The sequence below is a fragment of the Psammomys obesus genome, unplaced genomic scaffold (assembly GCF_907164565.1).
Source record: "Psammomys obesus unplaced genomic scaffold, mPsaObe1.curated_primary_1811, whole genome shotgun sequence".
NCBI classification, from domain to species: Eukaryota; Metazoa; Chordata; class Mammalia; order Rodentia; family Muridae; genus Psammomys; species Psammomys obesus.
In genome coordinates, this window is record NW_026596040.1 from 19,128,677 (window position 1) to 19,147,649 (window position 18,973).

General features: G+C 38.0%; 1 protein-coding gene across 2 annotated transcripts in view; it reads left to right on the forward strand.

Moving 5' to 3' along the window:
* The window catches only part of Slc12a2 (solute carrier family 12 member 2), a 78,396-nt gene that overhangs the window by 56,024 nt on the left and 3,399 nt on the right, over positions 1–18,973 (forward strand). The window contains exons 18-26 of one of the 2 annotated variants that reach the window (XM_055622601.1): positions 390–496; positions 8,062–8,141; positions 10,543–10,668; positions 12,961–13,008; positions 14,356–14,478; positions 14,595–14,706; positions 16,805–16,891; positions 17,657–17,792; positions 18,258–18,325. In XM_055622601.1, the coding sequence (XP_055478576.1) occupies positions 390–496; positions 8,062–8,141; positions 10,543–10,668; positions 12,961–13,008; positions 14,356–14,478; positions 14,595–14,706; positions 16,805–16,891; positions 17,657–17,792; positions 18,258–18,325 (887 nt within the window). The remainder of the gene's footprint in view (positions 1–389; positions 497–8,061; positions 8,142–10,542; positions 10,669–12,960; positions 13,009–14,355; positions 14,479–14,594; positions 14,707–16,804; positions 16,892–17,656; positions 17,793–18,257; positions 18,326–18,973) is intronic. The other variant, XM_055622602.1, reaches the window with a different exon arrangement.

Below are 18,973 nucleotides of genomic sequence, written 5' to 3' on the forward strand. Positions count from 1 at the left end.
GGGAGGAAACCAAACAGCTTTCAGAAAGAACATTTGCATGATTTAAAGAAGTTACAGTTTCCTGTTGGTGGAATTCAGAACTCCAAACAGTGGAATTACATCTAGTCATTAGTGGCTATTATTAAAATATATCATGGAGGTGGAAAAAATTAAATGTTTTATTTTGGTTAGTAAAAGTATAAGTTTTTATGTCATCCCGATACAAAAATGAATTTAGAAGTTTTTCAAGTGTCTCATTGTAACATTATTTTTATTGTGTTTAGTATGAGTGATATGGTATTAATTTCACATATATAATTTATAGAAAAACTGTCAATATGAAAATAATTTATCTGTTAAAATGATTTTGTCAACTAATCTGTATTTGAAGTTGTATTTCTATATTTTAGGCTGCTGGACTTGGTCGTATGAAACCAAACACACTTGTCCTTGGATTTAAGAAAGACTGGTTACAAGCAGATATGAGGGATGTGGATATTTATATAAACTTACTTCAGTAAGTATATCCTAAATTGCTAAGTACTTGGCAGAAAACTGCTCATTTTAAAGGCATTCACTAATTTTTGACATTGTTTTTTGTATAGTCCTTTCTTTTCTTAATTAATTTATTTTTTTATAAATTACAGTTTATTTACTTTTTGTCCTCATCTCCTCCCACATCCACCTCTCCCTCCCTCTTCTCCTCCCATGCCCCTCCCCAAGTCCATTGATAGAGGAGGTCCTCCTCCCCTTCCCTCTGACCCTAGCCTATCAGGTCTCATCAGGACTATCTGCATTGTCTTCCTCTGTGGCCTGGTAAGGCTGCTCCACCATCAGGGGGAGGTAATCAAAGTGCCAGCCACTGAGTTCATGTCAGACACAGTCCCTGTTCCCTCTACTCCCTAGGGAACCTACGTGGAGACTGAACTGCCTTGGGCTACATCTGTGCAGGGGTTCTAGGTTATCTCCATGTATGGTCCTTGGTTGGAGTATCAGTCTCAGAAAAGACCTCTGTGCCCAGATTTTTTGGTTCTGTTGCTCTCCTTGTGGAGCTCCAGTCCCTTCCAGGTCTTTCTATCTCCCCCTTCTTTCCTAAGATTCCCTGCATTCTGTCCAAAGTTTGGCTATGAGTCTCAGTATCTGCTTTGATACTCTGCTGGGTAGTCTTTCAGAGGTCCGCTGTGGTGGTAGGTTCTGGTCCTGTTCCCTGTTTTTTCCCTCTTCTAATGACTCTCCCCTTTACCTTTCTGAGTGAGGATCGATCATCTTACCCAGGGGTCCTCCTTCTTGCTTAGCTTCTTTAGGTGTACAGAATTTAGTATGTTTATCCTATATTATATGTCTAATGTCCACTTATAAGTGAGTATATATCATACTTGCCTTTCTTCTGGATACCTCACTCAGGATGATCTTTTCTAGTTCCCACCATTTCCCTGCAAATTTTATGATTTCCTTGTTTTTAATTGCTGAGTAGTACTACATTTTGTAAATGTACCATAATTTCTGTATCCATTCCTCAGTTGAGGGACATCTGGGTTGTTTCTAGATTCTGGCTATTATGAATAAAGCTCCTATGAACATGGTTGAGCAAATGTCCTTGTTGTAGACTTGAGCATATTTTGGATATATGCCTAGGAGTGGTATAGCTGGATCTTGAGGAGGCAATATTTGTAATTGTTTGAGAAAGTGAAAGATCGAAAACTCAAGTGACAACACATGCTGGAGAGGATGTGGTAAAAGGGGAACCCTCCTCCATTGCTGGTGGGAATTTAAACTTGTACAACCACTTTGGAAATCAACCTGGTGCTTTCTCAGACAATTAGGGGTAGGTAGTCCTTTCTTAACAGGTAGAGAAAAAAGAAAGAACCCATGGGTTTTAAAATAATGAACTATTAGCAAAATACTGATCTCATTCTTTTTTTTTTACACAAAACATCAAAAAATATGTACAAATAATTATGTAAATTTCAGATGCAAGTACATCTAGAAAATAGCTTATGTGTATAAAAATAGTTTGTTAACCTTTCTCTTTCATTATATTATTATTAGCTCTTTGGCAATTTCAATGTATCTGGAGCATATTCACCCCCTCGACTCTTTCCTTTTTACAATCCTTTCCTACCCAACTTAGAGATGACTTCCTTTCCTCCCCCGTCCCCTCCCCCCGCCTTCCAATTTTGTTTCCCAGCTCATGTGTGGTCAGCCTACCAGGGGTCACATTAAAAAATACTGACTTGCTTTCCCAGCCACTACCAAATGCCAGTAGTTTCTCAGCTAACGATAGGATCACAAGTCTACCATCCACCCTCTGTCTTGGGATTTTGTCTGGCTGGAGCTTATGTGTGTTGTCCCAATCACTGTGAGTTCATATATGCACCTGCTCTTTTGTGTCTGGAGAAACTGTGACCTTGAAATTATCTACCACCTTTAGCTCTTGGAGTCTTTCTCCCTCTCTTTGGCAAAGATTGAACCTTGAGGTGAAGGGTGTGATGTGATTGTCCTACTTAGGGCTAAGTACTCGAGTCTTCTGTTCTCTGCACAGTCATGAGTTTAGGCTCTTTGTTAATTACCATCTACTGCAAGGAGAGGCTTCTGTTGCTGGATAAAAGATGCTCTAGTCTGTGGGTCCAGCAATAAGAGAGGTAGTTTTATTTATGTTCATTTTTATAGCATTGGTGTTTTGCGCGCATGTATATCTGTGTGACAGTGTCAGATCTTGGAGTTATGGACAGTTTCAAGCTGCCATGTGGATATTGGGAATTAAACCCAGGTCCTCTGGAAGAGCAGTCAGTGTTCTTAACCTCTAAGCCAGTCCTAAAGGGAATTTTAATACTCAGTATCTGTCCATTTAACTGACTAGTATTGGATTCTCACCTAGGGCCTATGATCTATCAAGCCATAGGTTGTCCTCTTAATAGTGCCAGGTATGGTTTCTTTCTCATAGGCAAGACCTTAAATCCAGTCAGAAAGTGTTTGGTTACTCCTGTAACATTTGTGCCACTCTTGCACAAGCGGCCATACCTTGTCAGTCCAGTCACTGTTGTAGCTTACAAGATTTCATGGCTGGGTGAGACTGAGGCTTACTTTTCTCCTTTATCAGTGTGCATAGCTCCTCCAACACCATGAATACCGGCTAGTAAGGATGAAGAGCTTGCAGGTGAATACCAGTTTGATGTCTGCATGATCTGTGATTCAAGTATGTGGTGTCTTCAGCAATAGGTTTTAGCGTCAAGTTCTGAAGGTTAACCTGTAATACTTGGAGGTCTTTGTGACCCCGTGGGCCAACAGCTCAAAAAATGGTAACTTGCTTTGGTACTGGGATTATTTGTTGAATGGGGTATCTAGTTGGGATATTGTCCCCCCGTTGTACAGTAACCATTATATCCCTTTATATATGTATACTTATATATTTTATTATGCTTCTACAATAGTAGCTTTCCAAATGTTTTTAAATCTCCTTTAATATTAGTTACCCATCCCCATATTTCTCCTTACCATGCCTCCCATCTTCCACCCCAGTTTAACCCATCTAATTCCATTGTTACCTTAATGCTTTGTACTTCTATGCTTCTTTTTCCCACTCTTGACGACCGCTCCTCCCCAGTGCCCCCTTTATCAATTCCTGACTTCTCTGGGTATTACAAATGGACACATATCTGAATATTCAGGTAACATCCAGAAATGAGAGAAAACATACAATGTTTGTCTTTCTGGATTTGGGTTACCTTATTCAGGGTGAGTATTTCCAGCGCCATCAATTTATTTGTGAATTTCATAATTTCATTTTTCTTAATATGTGAATAATCTTTCATAGAGATATTACGTGTAAACTACCCAAGAGTGGTGTGTATAGAGCCTGCTCCCTGGGTAAGAAGGGCCACTTCTCCCTGTGCTGTAGCTGTCGCTGAGCAGTCATGTCAGTGTCGCGCTGCAAAGTGTGTGTTACGTCGTACGCTGAGTGCTGAGTGAGCAGCTGCAGAGATTTGACTGTTTCCCCTCAGAGTAGCTCTTTGCTGGTCTGGTGTGTTCCTGGAGTTATTCTTCTTGCTTACAGTTACACATACTTGTTCGCCTTTTCTACTTGAAGTTGAGCTCATGGCTCCTGTTTCCTGTGTTGTCTGTCATGCAGCCTAGCGTTGTTTCTCGTCACTTTGACGTCCTTCTCACAGCTTGTCTAGTGGTTCTCTTTACTCTTTGGTCACTTTGCCCTTCTGGCTCATAGACTTTTGTGTATATATTTAATCTTACCAATGCTTTGTAGAACGGAACTATTTAATAAAAATTCTGTTTTTGCCAGATATACTTGAAACTTGAAAGTACTTTCTTTTCCTAGTATTCTAGGATTTGATCAACAAATCTAATGTACACTGAGAAGTCTCACTATTCTATTATCATAATATATTGTTATTTGTCTTTAAAATATCAGGGAGAAAAATCTTGTCTTTGGCAAGGTAGTTCTAGTAAAATTGAGATGCCAGTTTTTCTGTGAACTTACTTGTAACTCACAAGAGGAGGTAGCTTCTTTACTGGAAGTCTTGCCATGTCTGTAGATTTTTTTTCATCACTTATTTTAAAGTCTTTGAAGAAGTGATCAGAGGTCATTGTTGCTCTTTGAGAAAGTCTTGCGCTGATCAGTCATGCAGTAGGTGACAAATAAGAACCCTTTAATTGTTAGTTGATTCTAGGAAGGGTAAAGTCTGAAGCTTGTGCCTGCTGATCCTTGGTGAGGACACTCTCACTGTAGCTGGTTCTGCACTCTGTACTTTGCATATATGGTGACGCACAAAAGAAAGACTGTGGAAATAAAGATTAAATCACAAGCTGTCAAAGCGTATGAGCTGTGGCGGGCTCAAGAGCAGTGAGGTGGACTAATTATTCTAGAACATAGAGAAATGGCATTTTGAAAAATGGTTTTTATACACCAACTACATTAGTAGTAGATGTAGTTGATCATAATAGCCCTGGAAGGGGTCTATCTGAATGTTCTAGAAGTTAACAGTGTTCTGGATGTTGTGCGTCATTAACCACTTTACAGACACATAGTAAAAATGTTCTCTAGTATCCTAAGCCATTGCTGTTAATGGTTTTGTTGTTAATGTTATTTATTTATTTATTTATTTATTTATTTATTTATTTATTTATTTATTTATGTGTGTACATGGGCATGTCTTGTGAAAGTGTTGGAGGTCTGAGGGCAACTTGCAGGAATCAGTTCTCTTCTTTTACTATGTGAATCCCAGGGATTAAACTAGGGTCAGTGGGTTTGGCAGCAAGTGCCTGTGTGTACTGTGCAAGCCATCTTATAGACTCTTGTTGTTATTTTGTGTTTTGTGTGTGGTACTAGAGGTTGAACCTAGGGGCTTTACACATGCCTTTGTATCTACTATACCACTGAGCTGAAGAGGGCTGTATCCTCATCCCTAAAAAATCCATGTAGGCTGTTTTCAAGCTCACTGTGTCTGAGGCTGTGATCTCTCTGTCCTTGCCACCCAAACGCTGGAGTTACAAAGCATGGTTACTGCCACACCCAGTCCTTTTAGAAGTTTTTATTTGAGAAAGGACCTTTCAAAAGCTGCCTAGGCTGCTCTTAATCTCAATCACTAGTCCAGTCTCACACTGCCTCCATAAAATCAGGCTGTACCCAAGACGAGGGCGTTTTCTTAGTTAGTGATCCATAGGGGGGGCCCAGTGCCTTGTGGGTGGTGCCGTCTCTGGGCTGGTGGTGCTGGGTTCTATGAGAAAGCCATGAGGAGCAAGGGGTGAGCAGCACCCCTCCATAGCCTCTGCATCAGTGCCTGCCTCCATGTTCATGTCCTGTTTGAGTTACTGGCTCGGCTTTCTTCACTGAGAGACTGTCACCTGGAAGAGTAAGCTAAAACAAACGCTATCCTCCCCTAGTTGCCTTGGTTATATAGTGTTTCATCACAAAGTAGTAACCTTAACTAAGACATTCCCCCTCTCTCAAAAAAGAAAAGGAACAACCAAACAAAGCAAAAACAAAAACCCATTCAGACAAAAAGTGCACAAAAAACAACAACAACATGGAATCCATTCCGTGTTGGCTAGTCAATCCTGGTTGTAAGGCCTGTCATGGAGTATGGTAAAGTCTGAGACTAGATAGGTCATGGACACTAGGGGAAAACATACTCTTGCTCTGCTAAAGAAACATGGTAATAAAGTAACTAAATAAAATAAAGTAAATAAAGTAATAAATAAATAAATAAAGTAAATAAATAAAATAACATCTTGCTGTAGCAGAGCACAGCCCCATTAGAGAAGGTTCTTGCAGTGTTTGGTGATTAACACAGAGGCTCGCAGCCGGACAGCATGCTGAGACTGAGACTTTGGCACACTAGGTGCTAAGCGGGAAGTCTTTATCCACGCCCTTCCTTCAAGGCTTAGGAGTCTGCATGGAAGTGGAGGTCATGGGTGACTCCAAGAAAACAGCATGTTTCTAGACACAGCAGGACTGACACAGAGACCGACAGCTCACTTAGAACCTGCACAGGTTCAAGACAGACAATTGCGTTTCTAAACTAACTTTGAAAATGGAAAACATATTGCTCACCCCTGTTGATGTAAGTGTGCCAGGCCATGGAGGAAGAGGATCCAGGCAGTCCTGATGAGACTTAACAAACTATGGGCAGGTGGCAATAGTGGAGAACTCCCCCTTTCAGTGGATTAGGGGACGGGGATGAGGGGTGGAGGGGGGTAAGGTGGGACTGGGGGACTTAAGGGAGGGGGCGCCAGTCCAGATATATAATGAATAAATTGTGAAGAAAAAAATTAAAATTAAAAGAAAGAAAAAGTAAAATATATTTTAGAAATACCATCCGTTAGGTTTGGGAGATGGCGCAGGCGGTAAAGTGCTTGGCTATGTATGAAAGCACAAGGACCTGGGTTTGATTGCCAGCGTTCATGTGAGAGACCTGTGCACAGCAGCAGCCTTTAATCGTTTTTGGAGACATGGAGACTAGAGGATTCCTGGGGTGTGCGGGCCAGTTGCTCCAGCTGAATTGACAAGCTCCAGGTTCATTGGAAGACCCTCAGTCAAACGATTGGAGGGATTGATGAAGACACTTGATGTGGACTTCTGGGTTCTCCAAGCACACATTTATCCACACACTCAGAGATTCTTGTTTTATTTTTTGTTTGTTGTCCCCTCCCCCCCCCCCCCCCCAAACACACACAGAGACAGGGTTTCTCTGTATAACAGCCATGGCTGTCCTAGAGCTTGCTCTGCAGACCAGGCTGGCCTTGAAATCACAGAGAAACACCTGCTTCTATCTCCCAAGTACACTGGGGGATTAAAGGTGTACACTACCACCACCTGGCTCAGATTCTATTCTTTAGAGTATCATCAACACTGAGGCCTGACCTCCATAGAACCTGTTTCTTCATCTTCATATGCCCATCTTCAAAGGGAGTACGAGTGTGAATGTAGTAGGATTACTCTAACAGTTGTTTTCTGTCATATTTCCTTGCAATATAAAAATACTGTTAGAGGGGCTAGATGAGTTTTTCCAGAGGACCCACTTTGGGTTCCCAGCACCCACTTATAATTGCCTGTACTCTAGGAAGATCCGATCCTTCTGGGCCTCTGTGGCCATAGACACTCAAGTGCACACGCCTACACACAGACATTTCAATATGTAATGAAAAATAAAACAAAATACCCAAACCAACCAACCAGCCTCCGGCTCTAAAAAGCTGCTACAGGAGTCAGTTGTGGTACTTAGTGGTGGATGTGCATCTAGGGAAGTAGAAGGTGGTTTTGTTGAGGGTCGGTACAGAAAACTAGACCACACCTAGGCTGCACGGCATGCTAAGCCATGTATGCATGTGTGCCTGACCACAGCATCATGTGGCATTACTGTAATGTAGACTTAATAGTTTTCAAGGTTGCCTCAGAGGAAAGGTGTGGGATTAGGAATGAACGTGATTCATCTCTCACTGACCGATTTTCAGTACATATTAAAGAAAACAGACATTTAGAGCTGAAAGTCATTTTAGAAATATGTGATCCCTTCATTTTATATAAAACATAAACAATTTCTGTGATTCTTCCTTTCTCCATTATAGTGATGCTTTCGACATACAATATGGAGTTGTGGTTATCCGCCTAAAGGAAGGACTGGATATATCACACCTTCAAGGACAAGGTAAGTACTCTTCAACATCAGGTTTTATTTTTAAAAGTATGAATTACTTTGTTAGAAATGCTAATTGTGTCTAATTGTTACACATTCTTTACTGACTTTCATGATTACCATCTTCACGTCATGTACTCTTACCGTCTTAAGATCAGATGTGCTTGGAAGCCACCAATATCTGTCTTTTCTTTGTACCAGCGTATATGACCGCTAATTATTATTAACAGAGAGAGTAAATTTTTCATAGCCTAAAGAGTGGCAGACATTAGTTATGATTTAAATTGACCAAATTTGTTTAAAAATTAGGATGAAAAATATTTATATCATTACCAAAATATTTAATCACTACTTAGGCTGTAAAGGTATTAAATAGTACAGTGCATAATCTTTAAATTAGTTTAAAAATTAAGGTTAAGACCTAAATTAAAATACGATTTTCTTACCAATTTTATAAAAATGGAAATTTCCATATCCTTCAAAGATTTTCTTTTGCTGATTTTAAAATATTAATACTATTTTATAGTATTATACTATAGAATACTATTATACTATAGAATAGCTACTATTTTCCCTTATCAGTTAATTAATGAAATAATCAGATTAGCTGAGTTTACATAGACAAGAAGCATATCTAAATTTTGTAATCTGTTCATGGACTTAAACTTCTTAATTTCATACTCTGCTTAAGGAATAGTCTGCAACTTTGAAGAAATACTTTGAGGTCTCTGAGTAAAAAAGGTTGATTTGTTGTAAATCTGTTTTCTTTTTCTGGAATAAACCTGGCAAAACCTCATTTGAAGTCTCATAACAGTGACTAAATTTAGAGAAGCTGACTCATACCCATTGATGCTGCATAATTAGCAGCTATACTCCCTTTCACTCAGAAGAAGAATTCAGTTCTCTCATTTACTGGGGCTTGGGTGTGACTGAAATATTTAAAAAGTATCTTATATATTTATGATCATTATGAAGTGCTTTTTTGTTGTTGTTTGTTCATCCTGCCTTTATTACCTTCTTAGTTTTGGATTACCAACAATAATAAAAATACTTTTCAGAACAGGCAGCACAGCCTCATTGTATGTACCTTCTAGAGGGAAAAAGGTTTTGGCAGAGGGACAAGGTTACTGCTGTTAGCCCAGGACTGTAGCTGTGTGGCCAGTGAAATGTGGGCCTTCTCTCCTTTTCCCCTCAATGTCCCTTTCCTCATAGAACAAGGGGTTCCTCCCAGATTGATGCAAATAGAGAAGTAGCTGCCTTTTATTGAATACAGAAGTTACTCAAATATTCCTTGTGCTCTGAGGCTTTCCTGCAGTTTCTTTTTTATTTTATTATAATTTATTCACTTTATATCCTGATTGTAGCCCCCTCCCTCATCTCCTCCTGATCCAACCCTCCAATACTCTTCCCCCTATCCCTCTTCTCAGTCCACTGAAAGGGGAGTCCTCCTCCTCTGCCATCTGACCCTAGCCTATCAGGTCTCATCAGGACTGCCTGGATCCTCTTCCTCTGTGGACTGGGAAGGCGACCCCACCATGGAGAAGTGATCAAAGAGCAGGCAACTGAGTTCATGTCAGAGACAGCCCCTGCTTCCTTTTCCAGGGGTCCCACATGGAGACTGAGCTGCCCATGGGCTACATCCGAGCAGGGCATCTAGGTCCTTTCCCTGCATGATCTTTTGTTCCATCAGTAAGGTCTGGTGTTGGACCCAGGTAGATTTTTCTAAAACCTCCAGCCTTTTCCCAGAATTTTATAGCCTGGACAAGTCTTGAAACTTGTCTGTCAGTGCCTAGTGGCATCCCTCATTGTGTTGTTATGAACATTAAAGAAGTAAATCCTTTTAACCCTGAGTTCAGTGCTGGATCCTGGCTCCCATATCTTCTCTTGTTTCTCTCCATTCACACAAATCAGTGATGGGGATTATGGACAAATTATAAATTTTGTGTTGTATTTTTTTATACATGTTTTACAGTTAAAAGTTAAATATTTACTAATTATTTGCCAAAATCTGAAAATGCTTTAAGAAGAATTGGTATGTTCAGTGGACTTATTAGGAAAAGGCTGTACCTCTGACATTGACTTTGTAGTTCCTGAATAATTTTCTAGGATAATTTTCCTCTGTGTACATGTGAACATTTGTCACCTATAACTACCTTTGAGAGTGGACCTTTTTGACAGCCTTTTTGCCTGCTGTGTTCTATTTTTGTGTGAATTTCTCATTCATTACTTACTCTCCAGAACCTAACTTAGCCATTTGTGGTTGACATATATAGTCATTTTAAGCATTCTGGGTGTTTCTAAAGAAATCAGTTATCACAAGGAATACTGATTAGCTTTTAATTATTAAACCATAATACTTTGAATAGTTAAAATACTATTTTTGATACTGTTTTAAATAATTTCATATCTACAGAAGAACTATTGTCTTCACAAGAAAAATCACCTGGCACCAAGGATGTGGTAGTAAATGTGGACTACAGTAAAAAGTCAGATCAAGATACTTACAAATCATCTGGTGAAAAATCTATTTCACATAAAGGTAATTTTCATTCATACAAGATTTTATTAACAGTTATATTTTAATTTGGAGGGGATTGGCCTTTGTATATAATATATGTTACAGACTTCCTTTTCTCAATCTAAACGTTGTTCATTTATAGTTGGTCAGGTTAAAAATTGTAGCTCAAAACTGACCACAAAATAAGGAACAATTTTAAGGTATTTGCTTGCCTTAAACAAGTAAAACAGAGGTCATGCCAGTTAGTTACTAACATGGTCTTAAGTTGTTTGCATTAAATATTTTTGTTTGAACTTGGGAAGAACATGTACTTTTTCATGAGGCTTACAGATAATTTTATCCACAAACTTCTGTGTCATGTAAGAAGGAAGAGGGATGACTTCCAAATCTTACTCTCCCACCCTCACTCTCCAACCTCTGTTCAGACTCGTATCTCCATCTGTCCTGTTCCAACTGATACGCAACAAGAAAGAAATCTGCACTGTAAATCATCAAGCCATAGTGTACTTTTGATTTCTCTAAGATGACTACCATTCTTTTCATGGAATTGTTAGCCTTGGACACACCATGTCTCTGTGCAATTTATCTTTTAGATTATTTGAAAGCGTTAATGTTGCTTTTTATTCTTTTTCTTCCTGTGTAACGTGCCTAGTATAGTGGTAGAAAGTGTAGCTTGCACACATTCCCTCAATCCTTGGTGGCTTTGTTATTATTTTCTGTGTTGTCTGTACACTAGCTTTTTCTGTTCATTTTTTTTGCATTTATTTTAATTTATATGTATATTCTTTTACCTTCTTCCATTTTCTTGCCTGAAACTGATTCTTCTAGTCTATGGGAACTCAGTGCACTCAGTCACATTGATCATTTCCTAGGAGCTACTCTGTGCTCACATCCAGGTGGATGTTAGCATATACATTAACTTATTAAAGGATAGGAAGCTAGGTTAGTACACATCTCCTCTGTTGTAAACATTTATATGCACTTAGCCCAACTTAAAGAGTCATTTCGGGGGTGGGTAAGAAGACCCAGTGGGAAAAATGCATTAACTAAGTCTCATGACTTGAATTTGGTCCTCAGAGTAGAGGAGATAACAGACTCCTACAAGATGTTCTCTGCCTTTCATGCATCTACATAAGTAATATAGTAATTTTAAATGTCACGGTGTCTTTGACATTTAAATTCCTTTTCTATAAACTGCCTATCACTATATTTTCAAAAGCAGATATTAAGTATTACTTTATAACAGAAATATTTGAAACGTAGGTGTTTTTCTAAATAACAAACATAAAAAGTAACAGTTATGTAACTTGATTTTCTGTTTTCTATTTTGAAAATTCTCAAAATCAGCATAGATAATACAAGAGAAATGGATAATATGTAAAAATTCTTCAGGATTAGTAACATTATAATATAGTTATATAGTCACATTATTTGGTTTTATCTGTCTTGCCTACAAAGGCAAAAAAAAAAAAAAAAAAAAAAGAGGAATACCCTATAAGTGCTTGGTTTGTGCCATCCCTAAGCTCAGTTAATCTATGCCTATAATTTCTCAGCCTTAAGAGTTATGTACATTTTTGCCAGTAAGAAAGCAAGGCATTTACTAGCCAGCTCTGGCTCGTACAAGACAGTCCTAATGAGATTATCTGAAGCCGGGGAGTCTTTCGGGATCCCACTGCAGAAAGTTCATTTCTAACTCTCAAGTTTGTTTGCCTTAAACAAATAAATTTACATTCAGGGGGATAAAAGAGTTAGGAAAAGTGTTTACACAGAAAACAAATTGGTGAATATTTAAATATAAGCTGGTAAATATAAATGACTCCTCTATATAAAACAAGACATCTGTCTTTGATTAAATTCCTTACTATTGCAAGTGCTGATTGACTTGTACTAATACTAGGTGCGTTTAGTCTTTTGTGTAGTGATGTAGTGACATGCTTAAAGGCTATGTATTACCTGCGAAGATAATTGCTCAAAGTCATGCTTCCACTCTACATGCTGTAGTTTGACATTATTAACCAAATTCAAGTTTGAAAGATTAAAGTTTACACAATCTGCTGGCTCTTTTTGAATAATTTTACGGAAATAAAATTTCAGGGTGGGTGTTAATCATTCACTCGGTATGGTCTTTGTAGAAAATATGTTTTTAAAATATTGAACACTCAGTATAGAAGATATTAATTTTCAGTCTTAGTTATTTCTCATGGGCTGTTGCTTCACATTGTCTTGTTTATAATGTACTCTAATTACATTTCCATATTTTATGATTATAAAGACAATTAACTTCATATTTTGTGTTTTTTAAACATAATCTAGATGAGGAAGAGGATGGCAAGACTCCAACTCAGCCACTGTTGAAAAAAGGCAGGCATTTTTCATCATTTTATTTTAATTCCCCTTTTCATACTGTTAACTCTTTAATTCCAACCCTATTATTTTCCTTTTATTTTAATTTAGTTTTAATTTCCATGGTGAGGTGATATTACAGTTATCTATTAAATGCAGATTAGAAAAATTATTATTATTTAAACTAAAGCATTAAATCTCACTGGGACAAGCTGTGATTTCAGAGTCTTTTGAACCATCATAGTGTTTCTGAAATACTCAAACCTGGAAAGGCAGGGTTTTTTTTGCTTTTTTGTTTTTTTTTCCTTAATTTAAACTGCATGGTTTAGATGACAAGAAGGGACACTGGAGTAGGTTTATTTGCAGTGTCACTTACATTCTTTACCATCAGTTGTACCTAGCCAAATTCTCGATTTTGATACTAATATATTTTTCATTTCAAAAATTGCAATATTTCTCACAGTCATGCTGCGTTTGGGAGATACACAGTCATGTCAGCGTACATGAATTTTATGAGAAGGAGATAGAGGTGAGAGTTACGGAGCAGTGTGGTTTGGTAGCCATATTATTTCATCATGCAAAATCATTTGTCATGTTTGCTTACATCATGGCAGCATGAAAAGTGAGTGATGGACCTTCTGGACAAATGACCAGAGTGCCTTCTGTGAATTTCTGTTCTCAAGGTTGTGGCAATGGAGTTTCATAATAGTCATTTGCTTGCCCACGGAGTCAATGCTGATTTCCCTTTCAGTTCCTAGAAGTGTAAATGGGAACTCCTTTCAGTCATGCAGCAAATTTGTATTTTTCCAAGGAGTTCCCACCATCTTTCCGTGATTCACAGAAAGATGTGGTTATATGGCTTTTAAAAATGGGGTATCCCCTGTTGAGAGGAAAGACAGTAGATGAACAAACTTCCCTGATAATTTTAAGAGTGATTGGCGTTTCTCCAGTCATCTTGCAAATACAGCTTGTTATTTAATACCTTTCAGCTCATTGAGATACCAGATAATACAAGAAATCTCAAGAAACAAATGTAAAGCTTGATTTGTTAGCCTAAAATAGCTTTTCAAAAAAAAAAATTAAACTCTGTCAATACTTGTTTGGTATTTAGGATACCTGCACATTCACAGAACACTTCAGAACACTGGACATTAGGATAATTTGGATGAGTTTACCTATTTAAACAAAAGGTCCTTTTTTGTACCCATTATTTGTTATAAGCTACTTCAGGCTTATGATGGAAGCCATATACAGCTGTCTGCATATAAACATATCTGAATTTACAAATGCTAGGAAATTCTAGGAATACAGTGAAAAGAGATTTAACATTTCCCTATGTCATAATTTTTTTGCCTAATCCTTCAGAATCCAAAGGTCCTGTTGCACCTTTAAATGTAGCTGACCAAAAGCTTCTTGAAGCTAGCACACAGTTTCAGAAAAAACAAGGGAAGAATACTATAGATGTCTGGTGGCTTTTTGATGATGGAGGTAAGCCGTTGCTTTACATTGAGTTATAGTAAATGGGTTTTGAGAACAAGTTGAAAATAATTTTTGTTTGCAGTATTAGTAGTTTAAAAAGGACTTACTGTATTTTTATAATTCAGGTTTGACTTTGTTGATACCCTATCTTCTGACTACCAAGAAAAAGTGGAAAGATTGTAAGATTCGAGTATTCATTGGAGGAAAAATAAACAGAATAGATCATGATCGGAGAGCGTAAGTTTGTTTTAAGTTGGAGAGTATTACTCAAATAACCCTATCATGATAGAGATTTGATAAAATAAAAACCACATAGGCCCTGAAGTATTAACCCTACTGCAAAAGTCTCATTAAATAGAACCTCATCCTCTTTAATTGCGCCATTTCTAAGGAACTCTGGTCTAAACTTCTTGCTGGCAGCTTGGCTGGTTTCTGCTTCCAGGCACCTGGTCCACTGGTCTCAGAATCTTCTCTATAGCTTGGCTTGTCTCAGAGTGACTTTCAGCAGCTTTATTGCTTACTCTGGGAGGGAGGAGTCCTGTGAGTTTAAGAAACTTCCGGAAGCTTTTTGAGTTACCTTCCTGCTTTAAGAGCTTCCCTCCAGGATAAAGCGTATCAAACTTGGAAAAAGCTGTTATGTAACAAAGTGATGCATTCTAGAACTGGACTCTACTGTATTACCCCCTTTCCTCTTAGTTAATATTTGAGACTATTCATGTTTTTTTTTAATTTTAATTGTATGGGCTCTATAATGCTTAGTGGGTTGTAGTTAAGAGATACTAGAATTTAGTTAGGTATTTTTCATTTCAACACTAAATTATGTAAGAAATGTTTCTCATGTCTTACTTTTTAAAGTTTTTTCATTAAACATAAGGTCTTGTTTTGTTGACTGCTTTTCTTGGATGTTTCAGCGTTCTGTTGTTACCTCCAGTATTTGTATGAGCTAATTCAGGAAATTTGTACAGCAGCTGATACACTTTCCTTTTATGTCATTTTATCACGTATGTAGACAGTGAAAATACCTGTTAAATCCTTTACACCCCTGAATGTTATTCTTTTTTTTCTTTTTTTTTTTTAAATTTTTTTAATATTAGTTACAGTTTATTCACTTTGTATCCCAGCTGTATCCCCCTTCCTCATTCCCTCCCAATCCCACCCTCCTTCCTTCATCTCCTCCCTCCCCCTTTCCAAGTCCACTGATAGGGGAGGACCTCCTCCCCTTTCATCTGACCCTGGTTTATCAGATATCTTCAGGACTGGCTGCAATGTCCTCCTCTGTGGCCTAACAGGGCTGCTCCTCCCTCAGGGCAAGGGAGGAGGAAGGGAGGTCAAAGAGCCCACCATTGAGTTCATGTCAGAAATAGTCCCTGTTCCCCTTACTAGGGTACCCACTTGGATACTGAGCTACCATGGGCTACATCTGAGCACAGGTTCTAGGTTATATCCATACATGGTCCTTGGCTGGAGAAACAATCTCATAAAAGACCCCTCTACCCATATATATTTGGTCCTTGTGGAGCTTCTGTCCTCTCCAGGTCATATTAACTCCCCCTTCTTTCATATAATTCCCTGCACTATGCCAAAAGTTTGGTTATGAGTCTTAGTATCTGTTTTGATACACTGCTAGGGAGAGTGTTTCAGAGGCCCTCTCTGGTAGGCTCCTGTCCTGTTACTTGTTTTCTCCTACATCCAATGTCCATCCCGTTTGTCTTTCTAAGTGAGGATTGATCATCTTACCCAGGTTCCTCCTTCTTGCTTATCTTCTTTAAGTGTATAGATTTCAGTATGTTTATCCTCTCTTATAGGTCTATATAAGAGTCTTTCTGCTTCTGGGATACCTCACTCAGGATGATCTTTTCTAGGTCCCACCATTTGCCTGCAAATTTCATGATTTCCTTGTTTTTAATTGCTGACTAGTATTCTATTGTGTAAAAGTACCACAACAGAGAGATGCAAATCCAAACGACCCTGAGATTTCACCTGATACCCATCAGAATGGCTAAGATCAAAAACTCAAGTGACAACCCATGCTGGAGAAAGGGAAACCCTCCTCCATTGCTGGTGGGAATGCAAACTTGTACAACTACTTTGGAAATTAATCTGGCGCTTCCTCAGACAACTAGGAATAGCGCTTTTTCAAGATCCAGCCATACCACTTCTAGGCGTATATCCAAAAGATGCTCAAGTACACAACAAAGACATTTGCTCAGCCATGTTTGTAGCAGTTTATTTGTAATAGCCAGAACCTGGAAACAACCCAGATGTCCCTCAGTTGAGAAATGGATACAGAAATTGTGGTACTTTACACAACTGAATGCTATTCTTTTTGTTACAGAATGGCTACTTTACTTAGCAAATTCCGAATAGACTTCTCTGATATCATGGTCCTAGGAGATATCAACACTAAACCAAAGAAAGAAAAGTAAGTTGCTGGATAAATTATTCTATGTAAATTTTCAATTCAATTGCCATATGCAGACACAGATAATTTAAAATGAAATGATTACCTGGGCTTTTTTCTGCCCTGAGTTATGTGAAACCATATGGTACTTGGCTTACGGTGATCCTGGAGTAGTAAGCTTTAAGGAATTCTCAGTTTTCAGACGATTGCACTTCTTTACATGCTTTCTGAAAATTGTTAGTCCCACAGAAATTCTGGATAGGTTTTAAATACCAGATGTTTCTTGCCTACAATCAATAAAAGCATTTTATCCCAACTTTCCATACACATCGCTTCTATTTTATACATTTTTGTGAAAGTCTGAGAGTTTCCCTATAATAGTTGTAGTCAAGAGTCTCTTACTCAGTTTATAGTCTTAAGATTGTTTTCCTGAAAATGGCACAGAGAGGCAGGTATTGTCTGTGTTTTTATTGTGCATAACATAATTATTTTTAGGAATGTCTTGAATAAGGTACAGAGCTGGGATAAGGGTTATGTTTTCCAAGAGTTAGAAAAGATTTGCTGTTTGAGCAAAGTTGTATTTGGCTTACCACTCAGGAATCATTTTGGTTATGTGACACTCTTTAGGTTGAGGGGTTGACACAGGCAAGGGCCAAATCTGCTCAGTGTGAGAGACTGGAAAGTACTGTTTTCTAACTAAATTATAAAAATTGTTCTAAGTTATTGTTTACTATTAAGATATCCCCAATACAATAAGATTGTTGGTATTCTTTCTATTCTTTAAAGTATTGTCACTTTTGATGACATGATTGAGCCATACAGACTTCATGAAGATGATAAAGAACAGGAGATTGCAGATAAAATGAAAGAAGATGAGCCTTGGCGAATAACAGATAATGAGCTTGAGCTTTATAAAACTAAGGTATTCCTCATTTTCTGTCTCATTTTTAAATCATACATGTGATTTAAAAGAATTAAAATTATTGATGCTATAAATACCAAGCACTGTGATTTGATACAGGGAAAAACAATTTTGTAAGTTAAACCTGCGTTAAGGTCATTTATATATGAATGGTGAGAAGCAGCATCAAATAGTTTTCTAAATAGTATTTTATTACAGAAAGTTTGTTTTTGTTTTTACTACTTGTTTTACAAACCATGCTGTTTCTTCTCCCTTTTCTTTTTCGTTTTTCTTTCTCTTCCTCTTCTCTTGTCCTTCTCTTTTCTTCTCCTTCCTTTTTCTCCTCCTCCTCCTTTGATAGTGCAGAAGCTCTAACACATGGCTACATGGGCGTACACACTATACACCAAGCTACAATCTGCTTTACACTGTTCAAAGTTCTAATTATAGTATATTTAAGAATGATTCTGTTGTTTTACATTGCAGACATATCGGCAGATCAGGTTAAATGAATTATTAAAGGAGCATTCAAGCACAGCTAATATTATTGTCATGTAAGTATTGTTGGAATAAGGTTTAGGTTATTTTTTAAAAACTGTATGCTTGTATCTATGTGTCTCTCTGTTTGCTAGGATAACAGTACTTACTGGCTTTTAAAAAGTTCTTTTTAGAATTTTAGATACGAGTATTGTATATACATCATTCTCTTCTTCCCTGTCCTCCCTTTCATCTCCTCGCATGTCTACCTTGATTTTTTCAAATTTGTGTTTTTTTCTTAATTATTATTGTTATGACAAATAATTGTTAAAATATACTGTTGTCGTGCCCACTGAGTCCACTGGTATCATACTGCTGGGTCCAGTTAGTCTTGCTCATAGTATATGTTATTAGGGCTGACCACTTTTAATTGACTAACCATCTAGGGGCCTCATCCCTGAAGAAGACTAATTGCCTTTAGCTTTTCATGTAGGGTGAAGCTTCGTGAAATGTTTCTCATCCACATTGTACACCAGCTAATGTTGTCATTGTTCGGGTCTTATTTAAGGGGCACAACTTCTATCGTATATTGAATCCACTAACTCACAGCAGATGTGTAGGTCCTTTGGCTTTTACAGTCTTTTCTGTCGTCTCTTTAGCCATGTTCCCTGACCCTTAGATACAGGGGTTGTGTTGTAGATGTATCAAATGGGGTTGAGTACCCT